The following is a 20,264-nucleotide window of genomic DNA, read 5'->3' on the forward strand; positions in this document are numbered from 1 at the left end:
ATACAGGTCAATACGCTTACAGAAACAAAACAAAGCAAAAAACTAAACTATATGATCATCAGATTATATTATATTTCTGATGTTTTTAGTTTCCTTGTTATCACTTAAAGTACTAAAGTGTGTAGAGTGGTAGACTGTATCTTATTTAAAACAGCAGCAAAGATATTGGCAGTGGATGAAAACATCAACAAAAGGAAGTCAGCTAAACAGTATTCAAAATTACAAAGTCATAACCAGGGTAAGACTGTAGTGGACAACTGAAGCAAAATCAGAACAGAACAGGTAACCTTTTGCCTGTCACCCAAATGCAGCCAATGAAGGTTCTAGACAAATGTTATGGGGAAGAGTGTCCAATTGAAGCAAAACAACCACTGAAAAGACCATCTGTGGTTATCACCTACAGGGAAAAAAACTGTCTTGAATAAACTCTTGCCAAACATCTGAAGGCCGGGAAACATGGACCAAGGGCTGTCCATATGACCTGAGTGTATGGTAACTCTTTCCAGGCCTTGTTTCAGAAAACCATGATATGCTAGTTCCATAGTATAATATATTTGCAAGTTCAATAAAATGCCATCTTTTGATAGTTGGTGGAGTATGTTGGCAAAAATATGATTGCCAGCTCCATTTAAAGCCAAGTAGTAGAACTAATGGTAGAAAAATTGCTTTGTAGGCACTAAAGTTGCATGCACACATCCTGAATGCTACTGATCCAACAAAAGCTGTATCCAAAATAAATATAGTCATTCTAATTAGGTATAGTTCCTAAAGAATCTCAGTGCTAGAAGTTTGGGCTTATCATTTGGTGTGCTGGTTGTAGGTTTAACCCCCCCCCCCACTTTGGATTCTGTTCATACTGGATGTCCATGTCACTACAATAGCCTCAGCATTTAGAATCAGTTGAAATTTTCAAAGGGTCTTCAAAGACAGCTGTATGTAGAACATGTTACAGTAATCAGCCCTTGATGTAATGAGAACATGCCCAGTTAAGTCATTTTATTCTAGGATAGGGCACATACCATACCAACTGAAATTTGCTGAAGGCAGTTTGAGACATGTATGCCATTTGTGCATCTGAGGATAAGGCCAGATCTAAAAACTGCAAACAAATTTTAGGGGCAATGCTATCATGTGTAGAACATGCGGTACCATGTTAGAACATTAATTCTCCAGTCCATTGTCATCTGTTCAGCACATTTACTGATCCATCTGACTCTAACGAAAGGAAGAAAACCAATAATTAAAATATTGGGGAGGAAGGAGGGATCACTGAGGAAATGCCAAGTGAAACAAAACAGTCTTCATCCACTGGCGGAAGATGGCAACAGAAGGGGACAGGTAGATCTCCCTGGGGAGAGAGTGCCAAAGATTTGGTGCCACTGCTAAGAAGGCCCTCCACAGTGGATATTCTATATCATGTGTTACCTTCAGTCTGTATTTAAATATTAATTGAAGTCCAGTCTCCTGAATACAGCAAACCAGGTTCTTTTAGTAGGATCTAATGTTGGAGATGGTAGGGAATTTTTAAAGATACTGAAAATCTAGAAAGTTTTTTTTCTTCTAAAGCAGTCGAGAAAATTGATTTTAATGTCTCTCTTACGGAGACTTGGCAAACTGCCACTATGATAGAGACCTTAGCACTGTTCTTTATTTGACTGGAGCTTTTGCTGGTAGATGTTGGTAAGATGGGGGAGAGGGTGGGACTAGGCACCTCATTCAAATACATTAATTGGTGTTAGTAATGTTCCATCAGTGATCCATTACGTAGCTCTGATTTAAAAACTACTAAGCAAGCACCAGCTGTTAAACCTATGTTCTTCGTTAATCTTCAGTATGAGCTGAAGCACATCTGACTAAATATCTGGGGTGTCATTTTTCAAATAAAAGCTCTCAAATTTGTATATATTCATGAGACTTGCTCCTTAAGATACTCATGTCTTGTGCAAGTCTACTTTATCTCACGAGAGACATTACCCACCCTGAGCCTGGCTTGCTGGAGATGAGGACAGGCTATAGATTTGATAAATAAATAAATAAAATTACTCTGTAAGGCACTCTATTCATTTATGTGCATACTCACCCAGTTCATCCATGATCTTACAGTGCAGTCCCACATAGGGACTGTGCTTGCACAGGCTGACCTTCGGAGAATTTTTAAGCTTCCAGCCACTAGGGGGCACTGCGCTCTGTAACGTGCAGGCAAGGCTCCACAGAACATGTGAAAACGGGCGCTCTGTGCCCCCTTCTCTCAGTTCTTCTTTTGCCCACTTTGGAGTCAGTCACTGAAAGCCACATTCTGTTGTTGAGTATATATATATACATTATGTTCTTATTCGACATGACTCAGACTGACGAGCGCAATCTTTGCCTGCTCTGTCAGGGAGAGGGCCATAATGTTTCTGCCTGTAGAGCTTGCCAGAAGCTCTACAGGGCAAAAAATGAACAGGCCACAAAGTTGAAGGCTGCTCTTTGGTAGCAAGCCTTGGCTGCCTCTTCAATCCCGTCAAAATCGGTTTCGGAAGTGGCACCACCCCTGAAGGGACCTTCGATGGGTTCAAATCGGATTGACACCAATGCACTGCTGGGAACCAAAGCGTTACCGGAACCGATCTGCATCACTGGTGCCGAGGTGTTCTTCGGAACCACTGAGGAAGCATCCTAAGTCTAAGGACAAAAATGACAAAGAGAAGTGCTCAGATCCAAAGAGAGGCGCTTAATCTAAGAGGTTTTCAGATCCACATCGAAACCGAGTGGTAGAACTGGCACCTAGAACTTCCCCAGAGGTTGTGGAGGCCTTGTCGCCCCCACTGAAAAACCATCTCCTTGCCTCGCTGCATATGTCCTTTTTGGACTGTGAGCCCGATTGGGATGGAACATCGGATGCAACTGTGGTTCCGACACAGGCGGAACCGACCAGTTGTGGCCACCAATGGATCCAATGGGAGCGGGATATTGGAACGAATGTTTTCAGGAACCGTTGGTGCCTCCTTTCACTCTGTAGAACCCAATGACATGTCAGTTGGGAGCCAGCCAAATGGAGCCGTTGAGACGTCCCCTTTCTCCTGTGTTTGAGGAGTGTGAGGGATTTGGGGAACCTGCGCACAGTTCTGACATCGGTTCTGAGAGTGTTTACTGTTCCAGTCTGGATGAGGCAGTGAATAGATAATTGAAAGACATGTACCTGTCCTGAGTTTTTGCCCCATGGGGTGTACCTGCTGTGGATCTTTTTGCAAGCAGGGAGGATGCCAAGGCCCCCAGTTTTTGTACTCTGGCAGGCAGAGAAGTTTCTTGGGTGACACTTTTCAGATCACCTGGCAGGGGACTCTGTTTTATGTGTTTCCACCAATTCCCCTGAATACAAGGCTGTTGGGAAAAATGAGGGTGCACGGCACTGACGGGATAGTGATTGCCCCTTTCTGGCCGAGGCAGATATGGTTCACGACTCTCATGACCAGTTCCAGGGATCGGTACACACTGTTCCTGCCACTGTCGGATCTCTTGAGAATGGGGATGCAATACCATCTACAGGTCGACCATCTGCACTTGGCATCATGGAGGATACAGCCCCTAGAATAGAGTTTTCAGAAGGGATCAAGGAGATCATTCTCTAAGCTCGCAGACCATCTACTAATAGGTCTTATGGTTTCAAGTGGGTTAAGTTTTCTGAATGGTGTAGAAGTAGAGGGGTGTTGCCTGATGAAGCCTCTCTATCAGTAGTGTTTGAGTTTTTACTACATCTTAAGAAGAGTGGTATGGCCTTCTCTTCCATCAAGGTTTATTTGGTGGCCATCTCGGCCCCCATGGGCAGGTAGAGGGGTTTGTGGTATTCTCACATAGAACCTCCAAAACCTTCCTGAAAGGGTTGTTTAATTCCTTTCCGCGCAGGGCCCCTATCATCAATCAGTGGTCCCTCTCATTGGTTCTAGCTAAGATCATGGGGTCCCCATTTGAGCCTTTGGCTTCTTGTCCTCAACACCTGGTCGCTATGAAGACCTGTCTGCTGGTGACTATAACATCAGCCTGCAGAGTGAGCGAGATTGCCGCATTGCTGATGGATCCACCTTCCATGAGGGCGTTCCCTGAGCAAGTGGTGCTCAGGCCATTGGCACAATTTTTACCAAAAGTGGCAACAGCCTTTCATTTGAACCAGGAAGTCATTTTACCAGTCCCCCCCCCCAACCCTTCCTCTGATGCAGAGGGAGCACTCCACTCATTGAATGTAAGGAGGGCTTTACTATTTTACATGCACAGGGTTAAAGGGTTTAGGAAGAATATGTCCTTGGGCAAAAACGCATGGTCGCTTTAGCCTCCTTTATTCCCTGTTTTAGCCAGGATTGAACGCATGCGTTTCACGGAACGTGCGTTCGATCTTGGCTGAATCCTGGCTGAAACAGGGAATAGAGGCTAAAGCGATCATGCGTTTTAGACCAAAGTTTGTGTGCCACTCGGGGCCCAAGAAGGGTAAGAGGGCATCACCTCAGACTCTGTCCAGATGGATTGTGTTTGCAGTTAAACTGTGTTTTACTGAGAAGGCTGGGGTTCCCTGTCCGGTGGAGATTCGTGCCCATTCCACTAGGGTGCAGGCTACGTTGTCTGCTTGTCTACAGGGGGTGCCCATCAAGGAGCTCTGCAGAGCAGCAACTTGATCATCAACTGACACCTTTATCCGCCATTATGTCTTGGACCTACAGGCAAGAGACTAAGTGTCAGTGGGGACAGCAGTTCTCCAGTCGTTGTTTCTGTGAAAGGTTGGAGCTCCCCACTGTCCTGGTAAGGATTGGGACTATGCCTATGGGGGACTGCACTGTAAGACTATGGATGAAAACAGAGTTGCACTTACCTGTAACTGCTGTTCATCTAGGACTTCAGTGAAGGCACACAACCCTCCTTCCTGCCCCGATGTGAGCTCCTTGATTCCTGACTCCGACGGCTCAGGGGGAACTGAGGGAAGGTGGCACAGCGAGCCCTAGGTAGGTGGGCACCAGTTTTTTCAAGCCTGCTGTCAGATTTTTTTGGTCTCACTGCTAGATTTCTTTTAACCTGGTTGGATCATTTTATCCTTTCTAAAACCTCCAGTTCTGAAGCTGCTCTAAATATCAGTGTTTACATTGTATGTGTGGTGCTTCTTGTCAAAGCATGCAAAACATGGCAGATCCTGTAATTTCTGGTAATATGCTTATAAAATTACCGTATATACTTGTGTATAAGCCGACCCACGTATAAGCCAAGGTGCCTAATTTCACCCCAAAAATGGGGGAAAATTAGGCACCCGCGTATAAGCCGAGGGTCTGCTTATACAACCCCCGGGTCGCCCTCCCGCCCGGCCTCCCGGGCCCTCCAGACCCACCCCTGGGGGGGAGGGGGAAGAGCCCCTGAACCCCCTACTTACCGGGAGAGGCGGCGATCAGCTGGCTGCGGCGGCCCCCCCTGGCGCGCAGGAGGCCGCGCAGGCCGCTCCTGGCCCGGGGGAAGCACGCTGGAGGCGGCGCCCCCCCAGCACGCAGGCTGCTCCTGCAGGCTGCTCCTGGCTTGGGGAAGCGCGCTGGAGGCGGCGGCAGCGGCGCCCCCCCTGCAGGCCGCTCCTGGCCTGGGGGAAGCGTGCTGGAGGCGGAGGTGGCGGGGGCGGCAGTAAGTTCCCCCCTCCCTCCACCTACCATATTGACCCGCGTATAAGCCGAGTTGGGATTTTTCAACCCTTTTTTTGGGCTGAAAAACTCGGCTTATACGCGATTATATACGGTAACATGTTGTACATACAAAATCAGGCTTTGTGAGAAATAAAGAAATTAAAATATTAGCTTAAGTGGATTCAGTTTGGCTTTCTTGGGTTTGATGAGGGCTTCATTGTCTGTCTGAGCTGCTGCTTTCCCCTTACCACTGTGTGCCTGTATTGATCAATGAGAACCTTGTTAGAACTTTCTTTTGTTTGTTGTGACTTATTTCCCACATCCAAGTTCCCGCTTCTTCTTTTTTTCTGTAGACTAGAATAACTTTTGGTTTTGTAAGCACAGTGGCTGCATACTGTAAACAGTTTTATCAGCCTGGTTTTTAATTTTTAATTTTTGCTGAAACTGAAGAGCGTAGTTAAGCAGAAGAAAAATGATCTGTTGCTTAAGAACCTGTGGTAGGGATTCTCAGGCCTTGAACCAGTGACCCTGGACTAAAGAACTACCATCAACTATGCTCAGGGGTTATCCAAACATTACTTCCCTTTTACAATGTTTGTACAGGATGCCTGTATGCTTAAGAATCTAGTTCAAGGTGCTCGTACCATTCATGATCTGAAGCCCCTGTACTTAAAAGACTCCCTCTACCATTATGAGCTTGTGTAGTAGCTGTACTCTTCACAAAAAACTTTGCTGGCTGTTCTGACCCCTGAGAAGTTTAATTCCACTGCTGCTCAATCACAAGCTTTTTCAGTGGCTGCTGTCCCATTCCTGTGAGACAGACTTCATCTTATATTCTAATAGCGAAGTTGGATGAATCTTTGGATACTTAAATCTGGACTGGAGCTGTGAATGGGCAAGACAGATTTTTCTACAAACCTGAAACAACTCCCAGGTTTGCAGGGGGGGGGGGGAAACATTGGGAAGGGGTTAAAAAAACCCAAAAATTATAAAAGGAGCACCTGTAGCTTTAAGCAACAGATCCCCTCAGTGGCTGTTCCAGGCTTCAGTTTCTGTGAGTAAAAGGTAGGGGGAGGGCTGTTTCCAGGCCTATTTTGGCCTTTGAGGGAGGACTCATTGGGCCCAGGTCTGACTAGGGTTGCCAGCTCCAGGTTGGGAAATTCCTGGAGGATGTGGGGTGTGTGGAACCTGGGAAGGGTGAGGTTTGAGGGGGGAAGGGATCTCAGAAGGGTATAATGTCCAACAGTCCACCTTCCAAAGTAGCCATTTCCTCCAGTGGAACTAGGGTTGCCAAGCTCTAGATGGGAGCTGGGGATCACCTGGAATTACAACTGCTCTCCACATGACAGAAATCAGTTCCCCTAGAGAAAATGGCTGCTTTGGAGTTTGGACTCCATGGTATTATACCCTGCTGAGGTTGCTTTCCTCCCCAAACCTTGCCCTTCCAAGGCTCCATTCCCAACACCGCACAATCCCCATAATACCTCTTTTTAAGACCAACCAAATGACACAGAACAGTGTGTGAAGCATTTGAGTTTGCCAGAACTTTTTATCAAGCTGGATGCTACAAATATAAAATATAACAAGTTTTGGGGAAATCAAAATCTTGTACACTGTTGTGTGTCATTTAGTTGGTTCTAATGAAAGGTATTAGTGAGTTGCCAAACAATTGGGGACGTGCAGCTTTTAAAACACGTAGCTTGGGAATGGGGTTTTTCACAGATAGTTCTGGGAACAGAAAAAGGTAGGGCAGATCTTAAAACTGAAACCACAACAGTTAATAAATATAGTAGCTTCCTTTTCAAAGAGTTCAATAAATAAATCATAGGATACACTACAAGAATTTTGATGTTGCACAGAGACAGTTTAATCAACTATAAAAGCCCATAGTTTGTGATGTACGGTAGTTTTTTGGTGCAGCTGTAGCCTTTGGTATTACTTATTTTCTTTTGTAGGGAAAGCAAGTTTCTTCGCTTGTTGGAAATGTTGCATGGGGAAAATCTGCTGGCCGGTTGTTTTCTAAGCTAGGTTGCTCAGCTCCTGACTTAAGACTTTAGTGTTGTGTTTCGACTTTTGTATAGGGGGAGCTTTGTGAAACTAGATTAGCTTACCTGCACAGATTCCACAGGGTGTCCTGTTATGAGACGGAGAGTAGTTGAGTAGTAATAGATGAGAATGCAAGATGGTTCCTTGTAGTGGGATAAAACTGTATTCATTTTGTCCTCTTGACTTCGATTTATGAAGCACATTTGGGATACTCTGGCTCAGTTGTTAGTGCTTTCTGTTGAAGTCTGTCCTAGCTATTAAATTGTTATCCTGGCCTTCCTCCAAGGAGATTTAAACCACAGACTTCCCAGATCACAGTGTGCAGTTCTGATAAGGAGCAAGAAGTACAACCACTATTATTATTGTTATTTATAAATATCCTCAGTGTGCCCAGAGGATTTTTATATGCTAAATGTTGACATAGACAAGTGAGAGCAAATGAAGATGGTGGCAGCAATTATTAAGCAAAGCACATGAGCATTTAAGATTAATTTCACTGGGGAGGGGAGACTAGAGATTAGAAGCCATGATAACACTTTTTAGTCATTATGGGCAGAATGTACTACTCCCAATCATCCTAATACATGGGATTGCATGTAGTGTATTCATGTAGGGCTAGTGAGTTATCTGATTCCACTATTCATAGCTAAATATTTGGAAGTTTTAAACAACACCTTCCAGGGGCCTATGAATAAACATGTAGGGTGACTGTTATGGTAGCTCAGAATCCTAAAAACATGCATTATGGGTAAGATACACCAGTGTATGTTTTTACAGTTAATGTGCAGGGACTACATTAAAAGTACAGGTTCAAGAAAATGACATTGTTTGGCTTTTTCTGTCTTTGTGTTTTATGACATCTTTCAAATCTGGAAAAAGGTAATCTTACAGGTATTATATTTCTGCTAGTATCTGATGTCTCTGTCACTGCTGTAATTACTGAACTGATATTGCTGTGGCATAGTTGTTGCTGCATATGATTCTACTAATAGGTATGTTGTTAAATGGCTAAGGGTAAGTTTTTTCAATCTCTGTCAGCTTCATATATGCTCAGAAATATTTTAAGTATTCCACTCTTTAGTTTATTGTGCCAGTTTTTGTCAAATTGATATTTGTATAAGCAATGACATCCTATCATTTCTCTATAAAATACTGTGTTCACATCACATTTTGGGCCACCAGCTCTTTTCCAAACAGCCTATGGAGCTCTGATAGGAGTTGGTATTGGGGCTGAATTTCATTTTTTCCATTTCACCCATATAAGGTACATGTGAAAATTGGGTTCAGAAGCAAGCAGAAAATGAGCAGTAATCCTTCTTCATGTGGATTGCATTGGCAATTACAGCTCACAGTTCTCTGTTGCTGGTAGGGGTGGATGGATGTTACCGCCTCCTCCTGTCCTTTGCCTACACTCATGATACCTCATCCTCCTGCTTCTTCCCCACCTTCTAACAATTTTTGTCTTCATCATCTTTTGGCCATTGCTTTCTCCTCTCGGCATTAAAAAAGAAAAGAAAATCTCTCTCATAATGTAAACTGTAATCTTTTGAGATTTTGGTTGGCATTTTTTGTTGGAGTTGCAAGGTCTACTTTCTTCTATGTTTTTTGGTTGTTGTTTTTTTTAAAGAAAACAAGTCAGATTTTTCTGCAAATCTAGGGATTCTCCCCAGTTTGAAGAAAAATCACATTTCTCTGTACTTGGCCCCATTATATGGATTTTTTGATCCACAGTTGGGGCCATGTTCAGAATTAGATATTGAGTTAAGTAATAGAAATGTTTACTGTGAGCATAGATAAGAATTCTGGAGCCAGTTGTAAAGTGTTCTATAACATAAGAGAGTAGGCTTTCAGCGATCAAAGGAATGCTGCCTTTTGAAAGTAAATACTTCTAAAAATAACACAGCGTTGGATGTTTTTTCACAATTTGGGGGTATTCTTCATGAGTGCCATCTGCATTGGCATTTACAGCTGGTTAGCCATTGCCTTCCTCTGCAGTCTTCCTTGGTGGTCCCCCATCCAATTACTGACCCTACTTAGCTTCTGAGATCTGACAGGATAAGGCTATGCCATGCCATCTTCCCTTACTCATAGGAATGTATGAAATCATTACAAACATTATCATGAGTTAATTCACAACAACAAAATATTTTTGTGCTAGTTCAATCCACATTAAGGATTTGCTGTCCTTTCAGGACGTCTTCACCCCCGCCCCAATAATAGAAGTGTTTTCTATCGTCTTATAAATTAACTCTTTGCAGACAGTACTGCATTTTCATCATTGCTAAGTGTGTGTGGCTTCATGTTCTTTCTCATGCCAGAATGTGTGGTGATTGCAGCAACATTGACTGGCAAATCAGTGTTCACCTAGGACTATCGGTGTGATTTCAACATTTCACATTATTCAAATAGCGGTGATTACCTGATGGTGTACATAACTAGATTATAAAATGAGGTCCTTTCCCCCCCTTCCTTCACCAGTTATATTTATCATTCTTACAGAAGGGTAGGATGCTCCCGTACAGATATGCTGCACTGGAAAACAGATGCTTGAATTTCAAGTCAAAGGTGCAATTGTTTTCTTTGCACCCTTAAGGAATCTTATCCAGTCCTACAACAAGATGCAGTTAATTTTCCTTGAACTGTATCACTAAACAATAATAGAATCATACCTGAATGTATAATTGCTCAAATTTTGCCTTTAAAAAGTATTTGTCTTGCCCCTTACAAAAGAACAATGCCTCCCACTTGTTCAGTAATGTGTACTAGGACTATAGAAGTTGTTCCTGAAGTTGTTCTTTTAATAATTTTTCTGTAATGGTACTACAGCAACAATTGCTCTGGTCATAGAGAACAAACTGTAAACGCTGTAGCCAGTGATATGGAAGAAAAATCTCTTCTTAACAGAGAAATAAAATGTATTTTAGCACATAAGCTGTAGAGAGTGAGTAGTCTTTGGGATGCTAACATGAACATGACATGAAGATGTGTATAATATTACCCCAATGACCTTTTAAAAAATAAAACAGAAAGGGCAGTTGGGATCAGTAGCTTTGTATGTGCATGCATGCGCTCAATATTTTCTCCATCAATTTCCCTAGTTCATTATCTCCCTCCCTAAATGGCTCTCTTCAAATGCACTTGGACTCAATGTGAATGATGGTTGCTATGATGTGTCAAATTTTATCTTGCTATATAATCTATGTGTGAAGCACATCGATCTTTTCCACTCATTAGTTAAGATTTAGAGTGATCACTTAATGGATATCTCCTCGTTTAATGGTACCCTTGTCTTAAGCTTCTTCCAAGATGTTTGTTTGAATATGTTGTTGGAAAAACTGCTCTTGTGAGTGCATTAATAAGAGAATGAAATGCCAGTGATGGTGGGACTGAATTTAATAATTTCAGTTGATAATTATTGGGGGGTTTTTTTGGTCCCATCTTTTCTTTAGGTTAAAGAAACTTAACAGTGTAATTAAATAAAAAATAATGAAAATTCAAAAGTGTTGTGATAGATGCTGTGAATTTTTTAACTAAAATGTAACTAAGCGTACAGTACTGAATTTCACTCATGAAGCAGAAGGTTGTTCTTTGTATTTCAGTGAGTCATGCATATTTCTCTTGTAGATGTTTGAGAGTTTCAGGTAAAACACGTATCAGAGGGCACTGATTAAATAACCTTGAGTGAAATGAATGGCATGTTTCTGTAAAAACAAAGTTAGTCATAAAGCTGGGGCAGCTGACTGTGAAATCATAACTTTAGATGACATGACTGTGAAATCATAACTTTCGATGACGTGACATACTAAGTAGATGTTAGCCAAATATATTACATCAGTATGGTATCATTTGGGATAAACCATGTATGCATATGCCTTCTGGTATTACCCAAGTGGTGTGGCAGCATGTTTGTCCCATGCTGCTCTGATAATGTCAATAGTCTGAACTCACGTGGGAGCAACACGGATCAGAAGGCCTTGAGAATCTAATCATGTGTCCAGTTTTCCAACAAGAGCTTTGTTTAATAATTAGTTGGATCCAGAGTTTCTTTTCCCACTAACATTAGATCCTTCCTCTAATCTAAGAAACCTTCTGCTGGTGGATCATACCTCTTCTGCTGGAGCAATGCTGCTTGCACCAGTGGAATGAAGCGCTTTGTGGAACAGGAACTCTGGCTTCAGCTCATAACTACTGACATTGTTAACTTATTTGCCAAAACCAGATTTGCCAATTTACATTGTTTTATTCTTTTTAGTCTGAGAAAGAAGAGAGCAGCAAAACAAAATGCAGACACGGCATCTGGTAACGCTTGTGGAACCAGTGCATGCAGAATTCAGACTGGGAAAGATGATGAAAACAAAGCCATCTCAGCACAAACCAATGGTTCCCAAGAAAATGGCAAAATTTCTATGGAAAAGGAAGACAGCGTCACTGATGGAGAGAGAAAAAAGAAAAAAAGTCAGCCAAAGGATATTAGGCGCACAGATCTCAAGAGATACTACAGTACTGGTGAGTGTATCCAAGATGTAAAATAATTTGGCTTTTTCTTGAAGGGTTCTCTTTTTAAAAAATTTAAATGTATTTAAATGTAACAAACTGAAGTGAGCACGTGTGTTTTAACGCTGCTGTTCTGCTTTCAGTAACCTTATTCCTGAGAGTCAATATAGAATGTATAAACATGTTGTAGTTTTATAGACTTCTCTCTGCATTTAAAAATGTTACAAAAATATTGTTTTATTGATCTTGGCAAGACTAGATGTGCAAAGTCAGTGTATGTATAAAGTTTTTTGAAATATTGGATGGCAGCTGATGGAAGGTTTTGATGTCAATATTCAGTCTGTTGTATATATTTGAAAGAATTGTGGTTGATGAGTAGTTTGGTACTGGCCATAGTCCTGAAAATGGTGGCCTGGTCCTTATAATGAACTTTTGTCTCTAGGTTATCCTTTGTAGATGGATATCTGATCAGCCATACTGACCACATTGCTCACTGAATGGATTTCCAAACCATGTAAACTTGGGGCTGGAGCCGTACTTAACTGTCCATTGGCAGAATGGAAATTTCCTCTCTCCCCCCCCCCCCCGCCCCCCGGCAGCCCAATGAGCTCCACAGCATGCTGCTCCTGCGGGATAGGAGACTTGGGGGAAGGACATGGGGGGGTGTCTTCAATAGGAAGTGGGATTGAAAATTACCAGTATGGTCTGGATCCCACTCTTGGGCTAATGTCCTTTGTTTGAATGACCTCTGTGGTTCTTGACAGATTTGTCAGTCTGTTTTTTATATGTACACATTTTGTGTACTATTAACAAGCTGTTCTGAATATAACTACCTTCCTTTGTAGATAACCATAACATTTCAGTCTGGTAATTATTTTCTCCATTAAGGTAACCTCTGGGGTTGCTGGTTCATTTGCCAGTCCAGCATTTTATGAACTCATCACTATAATATGTGAATAATGAATGCAGTACACAGAGCATGCTCAATCTCGGATAGTAGCTCTTGGAAATGTTTATCATAACATTGTAAACCATAATAAGAGAAAAAAATTATGTGTCCTGCTGCCTAGTCAGTTTTGTTGGAAATATCAGAGGCGAGAGTTTTTTTTAAAAAAAATCATACTATTGAAAGGAATTAAAGGTTGAAACAGGATGATTAAAGGTTGACACATGATTTTCAAAATGTGTACATATATAATATAAAATTATGTGTGTATGTGTATAAAATAAGTTCTTTGGGTTTGCAGTAAGATGTGTGTCACCAAAGTGACTTCTATTATACACGTTAAAATTCTAAGGAGTAATTGTAATTTGTAGGAATGACTCCATCATTTGGCAGGACTTTGCAAGGATAATGGGGATTGAAAATGCCTGCCCGAGTTGTTTGGAAAAGGTTTTAAAACATTAATTTGGAGATTGCCAGGCAGTTTGCTATCAGAGTCCTAAAATGTTTTGCTACTTTAATAATAAACCTGCTTAGCATTTATACAGTACAATTTCAACCTTCATAATAATCTTGAGAGAGTATTATTTATGCAAAGAAATAGATGTGATGCCCCACACCTTTTTCTAGATTTCAGTTCCTCTGTAAATTTGAAAAAAAGGCATCATAGATCTGCTGTGGTAGGCTGATTTAAAAAATAGCAGCCAAACCAAATATGCATTCCCTTTTGTAACAAACCCAACAAAAATACCAATTGTGGACTAAAAAAGTTTCCTGTTTTCATGCCATGTTAATGCATGAGTGGTTGCTAATATGTGTTTCAGCCACTTTCTGTCAAGGACAAAATTTCATGCACAAAACAACTGTGCAGCCCCACCTCTTGTCCTTTGTGCCTCTGGAGCAGGGAATAAGCATACAAAGCTATAAAACCCTTTTATACTTCTACTGGATCTGGGGTGATTTGGGCTGTTAAATGGCTCCAGAACATGCTGATTTGAGCTACTCATGTGAGGGCTTTACCGCGACTGCTCAGCTCAGACCTGGCCAGTGGCTCACCCATTGCCTTCTCTTGCACTGCTGCTGGCCAAGCCCGAACCAAGCAGCCCTGCAAGTCAGGCTGAGCCACTGGGAACAATGGGTTCAAGTTTGCCTGTCACCACCTCCATCCCTGGCCGAGTCTAGCCAAGCGACCCTGGACCCAGCTGACAGCAGTGTGGGAGGAGAGTCCAAGTCTCCCAATGCCACTGCTGGCCAGATCGAAGCAGCTTTCCAGGACGGGGGTTCATTGGGTGACTTAAAGAGCTAATCTGCCTTTGTTCAGGATGCTGTTGAGAAGCTGCTTTGTTGAACACTGCCACACAGAACTACTTTCTCCAAGTATGTAACAAACTTGTTGAGGAGAAGGATTTAGCCCTGAGGTCCCCAATGTGGTGCCCATGGGCACCATGGTGCTCGCTGACACCTCTCCTGGTGCCGGCCAAATGTTTTTAGAAAGTGGATGGAGCCAGGTGGGGCTTCTGCCCAGCAAGGCTTCTGATGGGCCATTGGAGACTTCATTGGCTGTGCAGGTTTTTTAAAATGTTGCTTTGGCAGCAGCTGTCACCCCAGCACAAGGGTCTGCACTGTGCGACTGAAACTAAGCTGCAGCAGCCATTTTGTGTCTGCGGCCACCATATTGTGTCAGAATTCCTAAGGCGCCCACAGGCTCCAAAGTTGGGCACCCAAAAGGTCAAAAAAATATAAATAAAATTAAAAATCCAAGGCCCAAGGTTATACACTCATGGATCTGTTACTATTTCTTTTATAAAGGTGGTTGTTGTTGGTGTAATTCCTAGCCTGCACTGAAAGTATGTTCCGTGCCACCCACCACCTCTGTCCAATTCTGATGTTACGTAATTTATTGGTACTGTTTTGTTATTGGGGCAGGGAAAGCCTTTTTTAACATACAAACATACTTTCCTAATTCCAAAATCCACATCATTTTGAAACTCAGGGTTTTCTAACAATGCAGTTAAATCGGGCGTTTAAAGTTAGAATGCTGGTTTATTTGAACAGCCAAATAATTGCGTAGGAGGTGATGTAGACCAAAGGTAGATTATTGCTATTTTCACACTGGTTATTTGCCCTGAATGCAATGCTGTTGGGACATGGTTTTTTTTGGGGGGGGGTTTGCTGCTTCCCCACAGCACTGTGGTGCATTTGTGCACCTCTCAAGGTTTCCCTGGATGTCCCACACTCTTCCCCAGACCTGCTTTGCTCCAAGCTTTTGGAAGGATTGCAGGAAAGCCCGGATGTCTGCTGTGTGGGTGAGAAAGTTCAGATGTTCCTGTTCCCACCCTCACTGCAAGTCATTTTCCTCATGGCAACCATTTCCTCTCCCTGGCACCAGGAAGGGTGCTTTGGGGGGTTTTTTAATTCAGCAACTGAATGTTTATTGTTTATTTTTATTTATTTTGAACATTTTTATGCCTCTCTAGGAACCTGCAGCTTCCAAAATAAAAAAACACAGTAAAAGATATTAATTAAAATTCAACATTTAAGACGTCCCAGCTCAGCGTAAAAACATAGATCATAAGAGCAGACCACAGACAGCTTAGGAAGAAGAAGAGTTGGTTTTTATATGCTGACTTTCTCTACCTTTTAAGCTTACAATCTCCTTCCCTTCCTCTCTCCACAACAGACACCTTGTGAGGTAGGTGGGGCTGAGAGTTCAGAGACAACTGTGACTAGCCCAAGGTCACCCAGCAGGCTTCAGGTGTAGGAGTGGGGAAACCAACCTGGTTCACCAGATTAGAGTCTGCCACTCCCAACTGCTACACCAGACTAAAACAAATGTTTTGACAAAATCCACCCCTTAATTAAAATCCTAGGTAAACAGAAACATTTTGGCCTGGAACTTTTTTCCACTGCAGGGGCAGAGTTTAAAGATAAGCTCAAAAGAAAGCCCAAAAGAAAGCCAGACAAGCCTCAAGGGGAAGGGCATTCCACAAGTGAGGTGCCACTGAATATGATTGCCACCCAGCTCCCTTCTGAAGGTGGGGTACAGAGACCAGGGCTTATGAGGTAGCTCTTCACTGCCAGGCTGGACAATATGGGGTGTGTGGGGGGGATGACAGTCCTTTAAGAAACCAGTTCCAAGCCATTTACGGCTTTAAAGGGAAGAACTAGCTTTTTGAATTGTGCCCAGAAACAAATGGGCAGCCAGTGCATATCATTAAGCATTGGGGTGAAACGATCCCTGTATCCTGCCCTAACAATAGCCTGGATGAGATGAAGTTTCTAGACTGTTTTCAAGACAGCCCCACATAAAGCTCATTGCTGTAATCTAACTTGGATGTAATCAGAGCATGGATGACCAGATCATACTTTTTGAGGAATGGCTGTAGTTGGCATATCAACCAAAGCTGATAAAACACACTATGTGCCACAGAGGAGATCTGGCCCTCCAACTGTAGGCCAGGATCTAGCAGTACCCCCAAGCTACAAAACTGTTCCTTCAGCAGGAATGCAACCACTACCAAGACAAGCTGTCTCCTTGAGAAGCTTTGTCATTGACCAACAGCACCCCAGTCTTCTGTTTATTGGCTGTCATCCATGTTATAGCGATATAACATTACAGCAATATGTGTAACAGGTTCTCTGAATCTTCAGTTGTCATTAAAAAAAACAACAACTCTGGTCCTGTTATGGTAACTGGTGGGAGTCTGGGAGGGGGACATGGTGCTGTCAGCAATGGCATGACTTCACTTTTTGGGAAAACCCAGAAGTGATATCATGCCTCTCTAGGAATAGCTGGAAACTCTGTGATGAATCTCTGTAGTTTTGGACCACTTGTTTATAAATGTTGAATAACTTTCAAAATGGCAATGAAGCTTAACAGAAACGGGATATCTGACAAAGAAAAGAAGTAGGATAAAAATAGACTTCGTGACAATGCACAAAATATGTATTCATATATCTCTAGAATGAATAGGAACAAAGTCACTTCATGTTCTCTTGCCATACTTTGTATATGTGTTGGTTGCAAATGAAAGCAGATGTGCTAGATTTTAATGTAGTATTCGTTCTTTCTGACCATTTTAATAGCGGTAGAAAGAAAAAGAGGGCAATTTTTAAATTGAATGCATTTATATGTTTAACCTGGAGAGGAGAAGACTAAGAGGTGATATAACCATCTTCAAGTACTTGAAGGGCTGTCATATAGAGGATGGTGCGGAGGTGTTTTCTGTTGCCCCAGAAGGTCAGACCAGAACCAGTGGGTTGAAATTAAATCAAAAGAGTTTCCAGCTAAACATCAGGAAGAACTTTTTAGCAGTTAGAGCTGTTCCTCAGTGGAATAGGCTTCCTCAGGAGGTGGTGAGCTCTCCTTCCCTGGAGGTTTTTAAGCAGAGGCTAGATGGGCATCTGTCAGCAATGCTGGTTTCTATGACCTTAGGCAGATCATGAAAGGGAGGGCATCTTGGCCATCTTCTGGGCATGGAGTAGAGGTCACTGGGTGTGGGTATGGGGGGGGGAAGGTAGTTGTGAATTTCCTGCATTGTGCAGATGACCCTGGTGGTCCCTTCCAATTCTATTATTCTATGATTCTAATTGGATCCAGACCTGACAGCAGCCACTGGGTGACTTGATACCACTTGACTTGCATGACTCACCTAGGCCTGGCTGCTTGCTACTCTTCAAGAACAGCCACCCTATGAAAGCCATTGTTGTGTAGCTGTTAGAGCTTCATAATAGGATCTGGGAGACCCAGATTAGAACCCCCTTATTTCTGTGGAAGCTCACTGGGTGATTTTTGGGCCAGTCACAACCTACCTCACAGGGTTGTTATGAGGAGAAAAAAGGAGGAAAGAATAATGCAAGCTGTTTAGGTCCCCACTGTGGAGAAAGGTGGGGTATAAAGGAAGCAAATAAATAATATAGCTGAAGATTGGAGGCAGATAAAAGGTTGGTGAATGGCTAAGAAAGTGAGAATGAGGCAGGGAAAAGAGAGAGGGCATGGGGGCTGACAGGAGGTGGGAAAGAGGAAATAGTGTGGGGTGGGGAATGCAGGGAAAAGTGAGATACCCCCCATACCAAGTCCTTGAGGGTTCCCTACCATGGATGTGGGTTTGGCCCAGAACCAGTAACACACAACTGGGCCACAGTTTTTCCTAGGCAGAGGTCGCTGGGGTGGGGGGAGGGAAACCTGAAGACAAAGGGGCAGATAAATGTAGGTTGGCTGTTGGATGGGAAGGAGAGAAGGACGCAGGAAAAGGAGAGAAGCTATGGGGGCTTTTGGGAAAGAGGAAATAGTGGGGGAGGGGAAAGTGAGATGCCTTCCCCAAGTCCCTGAGGGTTCCCACTTGTTCTAAATAATGCACATGACACAGAAAGTGGGTTTGATCTCTTACACTTCATTTGCACATGTCTGTGGGTCAGTGTGGTCTGAACGCAGAAGGTAACTATTTTAACAACTATTTCTTTATTTAGAATATTTCTATGCTGCCTCTTTGAAGTCATGTTCGAGATGGCTTGCAATTAAAAACACAATATTAAAACACAAGCTGTACATGTACATGCTAGCCAGTGTATATTTTTCATGGGGATGAGTGGATTCCTCCAGGTTGTAATCATTTAGGATTTGGTCCATCTACAATCCAGGGGCTTCACATCCACAGCCTTCCCTAAAATCTCATCGAATTCTGAGGAATAGAACCCTAGGATTTTTTAAAAAATGATCCTCACCATTTCTTTTGTCTGTGGAGTCCATGGACAAAGGGGAAATTTTTAAAAGTTCACTTCCACACAGGGCCAGTGCCAGTCTTTTTTGCTTCCTAGGCAAGGCTATCTACTTGTGCCCCCCCCCCCAATTGCTAACCAATTTTCAAAGGAAAGGCTAAACAGTTTTGTTCTGGTGTTTTGTTTTGTTTTGGAAAAAATGAAAGCTTGGGATATCAGAGAACTTTTGCAAACTATGTAAAAGAGTTGTTAAGGGGGGCATTTTTAGAAGGTAATAAGGCAATAGTATAACAGAATGGTTCAGGAAGGCACTTTTATAGAGAGAACAGGACTATAGTCTGTGCCTCTGCATGTGCAATATCTTATCTCTTTGTTATATGTTTTATCCTGCTCATACTCCATTGTTTTCTACTCTTATAATTCCATTTTGTTCATTGCTTAACATCTTTGGCACTTTTTTGTACTTTTTCTAATTTTGTAATCCTTGTCCTATTGTATTGCTTATTAAATCTCTCACACTATTTGATTATATTGTTTTACACCATGCAATCCATCTTGGCTCAGTAAGAAAGGTGGACTATAAATATAACGTAAATATATATAATGTTCAATGCTGTAGTGATCCAGCTATTACCAATTTTTATATGCCCAACCCCCAGACAAGGGGGTAATGCTGGCTGTGGGGGAATGCAACAGGGAAAATGGTACCAAAGCAGGTGAAACTTTTTGAACTGCAGCTCACCTTTTGGCTGCATATTTATAGAAAACCTTGGATAAAAGGTGGCTTGAGAAAGTACAGGGAAACCACAGAAAGACAACAGGTAAGTACTGATGTTGTATGCGAGCTCAGAAATAATCCTCTGAAGTTGGCAGCCCAAACCAGATCAAAAAGCCCACATAGAAATCACAATGAATAAAATGGAGGAGAGGAGAACAATGTAAGCTGCTTTGCATCTCCATTGGAGAGAAAGGTGGGGTACAAACAAACAAATAAATAAATTTAGGAACAGCATCCACAAATAGAAATACCAAAAAATTAGCCTTCTATTTACCAAAATAAAGTTTTAAAATTTTTGTTAGCCCTTTGAATAACTAGTTTTGAAAATGTTTCTTTGTTTCCTTTTTTATTTTGCAACATATGGTGTGCTTTTCCTGGGATTTTTAGTTCTTATTGTCATAGAAATATGGATCCATAAGATGTCAATGAAATTTTTCCTTTATAGTGTACCTGGAGTTTGGACGGGGTGGAGCAAATCAGCGTTCAGGTGGAAAAATCTGCTCTAATAGGATTTTATACATTTAGTGAGATGAGAGGCGGGGGTGGGGCGGGGGACAGGAGATGCCTTGACAATTATGGTGATGGAAAGGGGTCCAGGTGTCTTCAAGGGTAGGAAAAGGGGAAAAGATGCTCTCTACCAGAACAGAGCAGATAACAG

General features: G+C 42.4%; 1 protein-coding gene across 2 annotated transcripts in view; it reads left to right on the top strand.

Moving 5' to 3' along the window:
- NCOA7 (nuclear receptor coactivator 7) overlaps window positions 1-20,264 on the top strand; it is a 74,751-nt gene that overhangs the window by 681 nt on the left and 53,806 nt on the right. For both annotated transcript variants that reach the window (XM_056856515.1, XM_056856516.1), the window contains exon 2: window positions 11,926-12,179. In XM_056856515.1, coding sequence (XP_056712493.1) covers window positions 11,926-12,179 — 254 coding nt within the window. The remainder of the gene's footprint in view (window positions 1-11,925; window positions 12,180-20,264) is intronic.

This window comes from Euleptes europaea, chromosome 10 (genome assembly GCF_029931775.1).
Source record: "Euleptes europaea isolate rEulEur1 chromosome 10, rEulEur1.hap1, whole genome shotgun sequence".
Lineage (NCBI taxonomy): Eukaryota > Metazoa > Chordata > Lepidosauria > Squamata > Sphaerodactylidae > Euleptes > Euleptes europaea.